Source organism: Achroia grisella, unplaced genomic scaffold (assembly GCF_030625045.1).
Source record: "Achroia grisella isolate CSIRO2021 unplaced genomic scaffold, CSIRO_AGI_Agris_v1 utg782, whole genome shotgun sequence".
Lineage (NCBI taxonomy): Eukaryota > Metazoa > Arthropoda > Insecta > Lepidoptera > Pyralidae > Achroia > Achroia grisella.
This window is the reverse complement of record NW_026713022.1, coordinates 4,963,967-4,972,126: the sequence shown is the minus strand read 5'-3', so window position 1 is coordinate 4,972,126 and position 8,160 is coordinate 4,963,967. Positions and strand designations below refer to the sequence as shown.

Sequence of the window (8,160 nt, the reverse complement as noted above, 5' to 3'; positions counted from 1 at the left end):
TATAATTTAGCTTTTAGACATACATAGTGTTGGATTACAATCCAGTTTTGTACTGAACTACACGCTCCTAGTTTGCTCCTAGTATGCTCCTAGTATGCTCATAAATAAATAAATAATATAGGATTACAACAGGAATTTTTAATTAATTTTAAAATTGAGGGGAAGTGTAGCAATGGTCCATACCAGATTAACCTTCACAGAGTTCCCCCTGTAAACAATCGTGATAAATTCCTGATGAACTTGTCATGGTGGGATAACTAATCTGACTTCAAACTCATCCTATCATCCTCCACTTGCGCCCTGCCAGCGTAATCTGTGCCTTGCCAGCGTAATCCGTGCCCTGCCAGCGTAATCCATTGGTATACTATTCCATTATCACCCATAAAAAATTCTATATACTTCAGTATACTTTTGCAAGCATCACAAAATGTAAAAATAAATTGAGTGACACATTTCGTTTATATTTAATACAAAACAATCTATGGAGTCAGTGGGGTCAGTGAATTTACCCTCTCAGATATTATTATACTTTTTTTTTATTTTATTTATTTAGAATCACCAACAATTGTTACATACAGACTTATTTATTTACATAGATTGGTTTATGATCTTAATAATAATAAGGTATTTGATATTATTATTTGTAACTATCTATTATTCTTGCTTCCCATGGCAGTATTAATAAACAAAATAGAAAATAGATTATCAACTGTTTCAATATGAAGATTCAACTGAATTTTTCATTTTTCCATGTGCTTTTGAAACAGTTTCTTCCATACTATTCTTGTCCTGACAAATAGAAACAGGAAAAAAATATAATTATACCAATAGTTGTAGTCCTTCTGAAGTATTTGGTAACATTTTTATGTCAGTAAGATTTACTAATATTATAAATGCTAAAGTTTGTGAGTTTGGATTGATGGATGTATGTTACTCATTCACACAAAACTACTGAACAGATTTTGATGAAACTTTACAATGATATACTTGTAGCTTATACATCAGAATAATATATAGACTATAATATGTGTTATACATTTAATGCAGATGAACCCATAGGCACAGATAGTACAGATAGTACAGATAAAATTACCTCTCCATGGTATCTATTCTATTATAGACTAGATGTTTCACACACAAGTAGCAAAAGATATCTGATAAGAATAATAATTATTATTCATACCGTAGACGAAATAAAATACAGGGATGGGCGGTTGGTCCCACTATATTGTATGTATTACAATATATATGATCTCCCAGAAGGGCTAAAAGCTATATGCTTATGACAGGTAGTATAAATAAATATGAAAGCTTCATAGCTTAATAAACAATGCTTCAAGTAATGTTTAATCTTTCGAGAACCATACATATTCTATTAATTTCTTTCATTTCCATTCTACATGAAAAATAATATAAGTTTTTTGTTTGTTAGTAGTGCCAAGCTTTGTTTCAGCATTTTCCAAAATTGCAATTAAATCCAGTAAGAATAAGTAATTAAAATTAATCAAAAGAAACAATTACATAAAATATAGTCGAAAATACATATCTCTAAGGAGCCCATCTGAAACAGCTGTGACAACATTTATATATTCTATATTCAAATAAAATATTAAAAAGAAAAGCACTTACATTGCATAAAGAAAATAAAATAGTCTATTATTTCATAAACAATATATATTATTCTTAAAATACATAAATAATTAAACAACATAATGTATTAGATAATAAAAGAATAAATATTATTAGTCATTGCCACTCATTGCTAGTTTTTATTTTGAGACAGTACGTAATCATTTTCATAATTTTAAATACATCAGATGGAATTCCATACATGGTGTCGGTATTACGTGTTTTAAACATATTATACCTATAGTTTAAACAAAACTATAATAAAATAACAAAATGAACTTACCTGAAGATAGAAGACAGCGTTTGCTATACTAGTCGCAGCGCCGAAATAAATTTCACTTAATACAGAAATGTTCACAAATCACTAAGAAAACACATATAAAAAGAATAAGTACTGGAATATAATAAATATAGAGTATTTTTAAGGAAAACTGAAAAGTCAATTTGGTTGATTAATTGATCACAGAATTGAATTCAGTTTCACAGATGACATATATGGTATAGAAGAAATGACAGTTGACAATGACATACAGAGACCAGAGACTTAAGGAAATTCATATACGCACACGTTTTCAATGTATTTTCAATTCTGTAATACCTGATTCAATTTATGCAAATTCTTTAGATTTAAATGTGGTCTCGACTGTAAGTGTCAGTACAGTATCAGTGTTATTTACTTTCATAATTATTTCTTAAATAAATTACAACAAAGCATTACTAAGATAAAATAATGTCATATCTAAAATTTAAAAACTACAAGTACCCGAATACTGTAATACGTTTCATATATTTCTATTAGGGCCTCCATTTAAAACCTTTAAAACTTGTTACATATATTAACTTCGAACAGGACAATGACAACGTCGCAATCCAGCCACATCCACATCGCAATCCACATATCTATGCGGTAAGTGTCTTTTTCGTTGTATACTCTCATTCCCATAAATACATAAAGGTGGGCCTACCTTCGTTGTAAATGCTTATGCTTAGAAAGAGAAAACCCTTCTTAAGAAGTACTCTCTTTTGGCACAATGATACCATAGATGCTAAAATGACATTAAAATTTGTAACTAGCAAAATAAAAAAAAATGGATTCCCAGTATTACCACACAGACGGTTTTTAGCTGATGTGACTTCTAATTTGTATTAATATCGTAAATCAATATTAAACAGCATACGTTGTAATCTCGATGACATAAATAATAGGCTTTATTCTATAGAAATGTAATAGTACATATAAAACTCTACTGCAACTGTAGTAGTAATTATAAACACAGTATCAGCTTGTTTACAGTAAAACAAAATATATACCTACTGTTAGAAATATCTTATTCATAGTCAAGTCAAACATTTTACCAAAATACTTATTTCTATAAATAATATCAAGTAAACTTTTAAAAGTGTATTAAGAACGAAAAGTGAACTGATTCCTTCGTGAATGATTATATATTAGTATTTGTATCTATTATATTGTAATTACCATATTTTTTTCATTTTAGACAGATTTTTTTAGTAAAATCATTTTAACGTTATTTAGCAATATTCTGAATTTGAATGTGGTCACACTGTTCACCAAGTCGCCATTTTAATTTTCTCTCCTTGTTTTGTACACGAATTGACGCATGACGCGTGTCTTGTATCTTTTGTCCTATTTCTATTTGTCATATATATAGAGACGCCATTTTATGTAACCTACTTGTATTGTTAGAAAATATATTGTTATATCTTGTATATTAAGAAGTTAGTTAGTGTGGTATTTTCAATTATTAGTGTTCAATAATCTACCGTACTGGCAGCTCAGGGTAAGTGTTATTTTAATCGATTAATATTTCGAAAGACCACGATACTACGATTTAGCTTTGCCATGGACGCTGCTCACTTATTTCGTCAAATTGTGTATGCGTTTCAGAAACTAAAATGCCGGGCGCCGGTACTTTCAAAATCTTCGTCGGCGGTCTTTCCGATAAAACGACCGACGCTGATCTTAGACCGTTGTTCGAAAAATACGGTACCGTCGTAGAATGCGATATCGTCAGAAATTACGGTTTCGTGCACATGGAAAATGAGCAAGTCGGCCGCGAAGCTATTCAGAACTTAAACGGAGAGGTAGTTCATGGTCAACCGATAAAAATAGAGGCGGCTAAGAGCCGCAAGGCGCCGTCGACGCCGACCACAAAAATATTCGTCGGTAACCTTACGGACAAGACGCGCGCGCCGGAGGTCCGCGAGCTGTTTCAGAAGTTCGGCACGGTCGTCGAGTGCGATATCGTTCGTAACTATGGATTCGTGCACTTGGACGCGACGGGCGACGTGAACGAAGCTATCAAAGAGCTGAACGGTATGATGGTGGACGGTCAGCCCATGAAGGTGCAGCTGTCGACGAGCCGCGTCCGGCAGCGGCCGGGAATGGGCGACCCCGAGCAGTGCTACCGCTGCGGCCGCGGTGGCCACTGGTCCAAGGAGTGCCCGAAGGCCGTGGGCCCTGACCGCAACGGTTTCCGTGATCGAGCTTTCGGCCGCGACCCTTACCCCCCGCCGCCGCCGCCGCCGTTCCTCCGCGATCGCATGATGGGAGGATTTGGGGTAACGCGTTTCTACTGTTACTTACTTACTCGAAACGTCGGTTCGATACAATAGCTAGCAGTGCATCATGTAGGCCGAGCGCGTAGATCCACTCTCCGCACACGGTGCCTTACTCGGTCCGACTCACACCACGGGCTCACTGATGCTACAGTCTATCATATAGTAAATTACTATGTCATCTTGTTTGTATATTTTACATACTACTATGAGACTCAAAATTTTTGTTATTTACTACTCAATACACTTACCACAAATCAACAGCTATAACTATATTTTTTTATGTATAAAATTGTTATAATTTTTGTATTCAAATTTTATAAACATCATTATTACCTACTACATAAAAATTAATACTGATACCTATGTAACAGGACCCATACGATGGATACTATGAACGGCCCCGCTTCGACTCTCCGAGAGACATGTTCGAGAGAAGATACCCAGTGGGCGCTTCCCGGGGACTAGACATGGGTACTTCGCGAGGCGCGCGCGGGGACTTCGTGTCGCCTCCTCTGCGCCGCGAGCCGATGCCGCCGATGCCCAGTCTACCCCCGATGCGGAACAGCATGGGAGCCATGAGGTCCTCGTATGATGCTATGTTCAGCCGCAGAAGTCCCCCGCGAGGACCTCAAATGTCCCGCGGGTGAGAAATAATGTCTTGTCGTTGTTGTTGCACCATTGTTTATTACTTGTTTGACGAAAATCTGAACAGTAGTTAGTGCATATTGTGACAGAATGGCAAACAAGTAAACCAATGCACTTCCTTTGGTTCTCATAATAGAACAGCCATAATCTTTGAAAGCACTTGTAAATAGTCTCTTTTAATTATTCTTCCATTTTTTTATTCATAATCATGCATAGCATATGAAGTCAAGCAATAACAATTAAATACAGGTACCTATATATGTATGACACCTGTGGATAATGCATGAAGAGTAACAATGGTACTCTGTTCATCTATATAGGCCATCTTTACCACCAAGGTAATCCATCATTGTGTTGCCAGTGCAGGTAAAATAAATCTTGTGTCACTAAGTTTGAGCCAGTAAATTTCCTATATGGTCATTACTAAAATTTACAAAGCAACAGTATTATTGAAATACTATCACATAGATTACTAAATATGATACTTTTTTGTTACAGTATGTATGAAGACTTCAGCCGTGATACCTTTGATGATAGAAGGTAATTATTTATACATGTAATTAGAAATGTTACTAAATATTAGAATAATTTTACCATAAAAATATTTGGCAGTCTTAACCGCTGGCAGTTTGACTATCAGTAGTGGAGAGTGTAATGTTATTTAATAATACATTTCTCAATATATTATTTCCGATCCTCTTTAAAATATCTTTTAATATATATATATCTATAACCCACCATCATTCATACATTTCATTCTATAACCTTGAATCTTAGCACATATAGTGTTTACATTATATAAGCAGTATATTCAACATGACAATATTTACACACGCAACGGCCCCAATTAGAGGCTAAATGAGGATAATAGACTCCCAACTTACGTGATAATATTATTTATATCCAGTTTACATGGTTACAATTGTAAACAATTGTAAAAATATGTGAAAGTGGCATGTGTGAAAGACCCATAAAATACTTAGTAAAACTCCCATGGTGAGGACAGTAGTGACAGAAAGATTTCTTATTCTGAGTAGTAGAAATACATAAATTTTGTCCTAATGCTTTTTAACTGATCCCTATTAAGCTAATATGAAAAATATTCTATATATATTCATGTGATCAAGGTATAACAAACTTTTATCAATTAGAGGGTGAGGAATAGGATTGTTACTAATATGGATTGCCAGCATGTTCCACGTCCGTTCCCATGTGGACGATCCCATGGAAACCATTGTGATAATTACCTGATGAACACAACTTAACTTCATGCTCATATTCTCCACTAGTGTCCTGCCAGTGTAAACCGTTAGCGCAGGCGGGTGCACCATTACATTATCATAAATTAAAAAATAGTCTATTTTCTTGAAACTATATATTTTCAATTATTTGTCCACAGACCCGGATTGCGCGGACCGTCGCCATCAAGAAGATACGCGCCTTATTAATTAAATTACGCTAGTTGTTTAAAGCTCATCTGGATAGTATGGTCAAATCATACGTTTGGTTATTTTATATTGTACCTAATATGTAGTTGACTGTCCACAAAATTACAATTTTATAAGACTACTAAAGCGATCGAGTTAGAATGACTGAAATGTTATAATTTCTATAGTGCGAATGTGTGAAAGGTTTTGTGATGAATGTAAATAAGCGAATAAATCTCATTTTAAGTACATTATTCGACTTTTTTTGCTTTTAAACCTAAAACCTAGATTTTCGTTCATAATCTATGTATAACTGCAACCAAAGATGCTTACTTTAGTCTAAGAAAATTTTGTTTGAAACCATGATGTAACCAGTTTTGGCGCAATATAAAAAAATAAATCTTCAAATACGTGAATAATAATATTCCGAAAGAAATTTTGATTTAAAGTATCGGGAAATGGATGTAAGAATTTAAAAAAGGGGCTGAAAAGACTCATTTTTCATTATAACTTGTTATTGATATGACAAAATGTTTCAAATAAAAGTTAGAGAAAAAAATTCTGCACAAAAAAAAGTGCTCATGGTTTAAATCAAAATTTTGGACTACTTAGAAATTATTGTAATAGCTTCAATTTAGGGCACATGCACTCTATATGATATGACATTGGGAACAAAGTTCAAGAAAGTATCTCAAATCTCACCTTGATAATGAGACCAATTATGTATGCACTTAATAGTACACTCCATTAAATGTAGATGGCGCTGGAAAAATAGGTGATCAAGTGCTGCTGGAGTGCAATTATTCACAATCATGTTGCTTTCCTTTACTCTTTAAATCACTATTGCCATACCAACCAGTTTCTTAGAGTGATCAAATACAACATGCATTTGAAGCCCAAGTGTGACGGTAGTCAGCGACAAATAGATACAAAGAATTCTACTCCTAACCATAAATAATGGAAGATTATTTTACTTATCTGTAATTTTCGTGGAGGGAACTCTTCGTCCTCCAGCATCACCAGTTTCTTAAAGTGATTAAAGACAACATGCATTTAAAGCCCAAGTGTGATGGTAGACAGCGGCAAATAGATACAAAGATACTACTGCTAACCATAAATTATGGAAGGAGATCGTTCTATTTAGTCCTCATGAAAGGTAATAGGTATATGGAATATGGAACTCCTCTTCGTCTTAACTTCTACTCAGGATGCAACTGACCTAATGCCCAATTTACACTCCGAGTGGGCAGGGAAGTGAGCAGCGCGATACTGGAAACACTTTCTATGCCATTGGCGTTGCCCGGCGCTCCCTCGATTCTCGGTTTTTCGTGCGCGAGTCAAAGGCCTGGCAGCGTGTTTTTACATTCAGCCCTCACGCTCAGTTGTCGCCCGGCAATATTTCCGGTAGCGCGAGTGGCAGGGGAAGCAGCTGAAAGTAAATACGGATTCCTAATATTTAGATGGTTTGGATCCAATTAAAATATGGCCATGGTAGATTTTATAAAAAGTCTACGAGGATACAGCCCCTTACTTCATAAGCTGTTCGGTTGAAGGGTAAGATATGATAGTGGGTATCGAGGCATGACACTAGTCCTCTTGATTGGCAACTTACAAGAGGAATTGAGAGCATCACATGATGAAGTCAGTGGGAGTTTAACGTCTATGTACGCGAGGGTTGCCACTTACTACAAGCTGTCAGTTTGTTTGGCATTCTTAAAATATAGCGGCTAATTCCGCAACGTACTGTTAACATTAGATAAATAAAATTTACTAAGTCCATTGATGATGTGAGGTCTGTGTTACTTAATTGCTATCTAAACTAGGGTTGCCACTTACTGTGACCAGTCAGTTTGCCATTCTTAAAAACAAAGCGGCT

General features: G+C 35.1%; 1 protein-coding gene across 2 annotated transcripts; it reads left to right on the top strand.

Annotated features, from left to right (window-relative positions):
* Positions 1-3,218: 3,218 nt before the first annotated feature.
* LOC131851245 (RNA-binding protein lark) lies at positions 3,219-6,538 on the top strand. Of its 2 annotated transcripts, none has more exons than XM_059201712.1 (5): positions 3,219-3,431; positions 3,539-4,212; positions 4,584-4,792; positions 5,356-5,397; positions 6,257-6,538. In XM_059201712.1, the coding sequence occupies exons 2-5, from the start codon at positions 3,547-3,549 to the stop codon at positions 6,303-6,305; spliced, it is 966 nt and encodes a 321-aa protein (XP_059057695.1). In that variant the 5' UTR covers positions 3,219-3,431; positions 3,539-3,546; the 3' UTR covers positions 6,306-6,538. The 2 variants fall into 2 exon arrangements, with proteins under 2 accessions (XP_059057695.1, XP_059057694.1); XM_059201711.1 differs by having other exon boundaries at positions 4,584-4,855.
* Positions 6,539-8,160: the final 1,622 nt, after the last annotated feature.

Excerpts from the sequence above, each read along its gene's own strand:
- LOC131851245 (XM_059201711.1), top strand. The coding sequence starts at position 3,547 with ATGCCGGGCGCCGGTACTTTCAAAATCTTCGTCGGCGGTCTTTCCGAT. Across the intron at positions 4,213-4,583 it reads GCATGATGGGAGGATTTGGG|GACCCATACGATGGATACTA; the intron begins GTAACGCGTTTC and ends CCTATGTAACAG. Across the intron at positions 4,856-5,355 it reads GGACCTCAAATGTCCCGCGG|TATGTATGAAGACTTCAGCC; the intron begins GTGAGAAATAAT and ends TTTTTGTTACAG.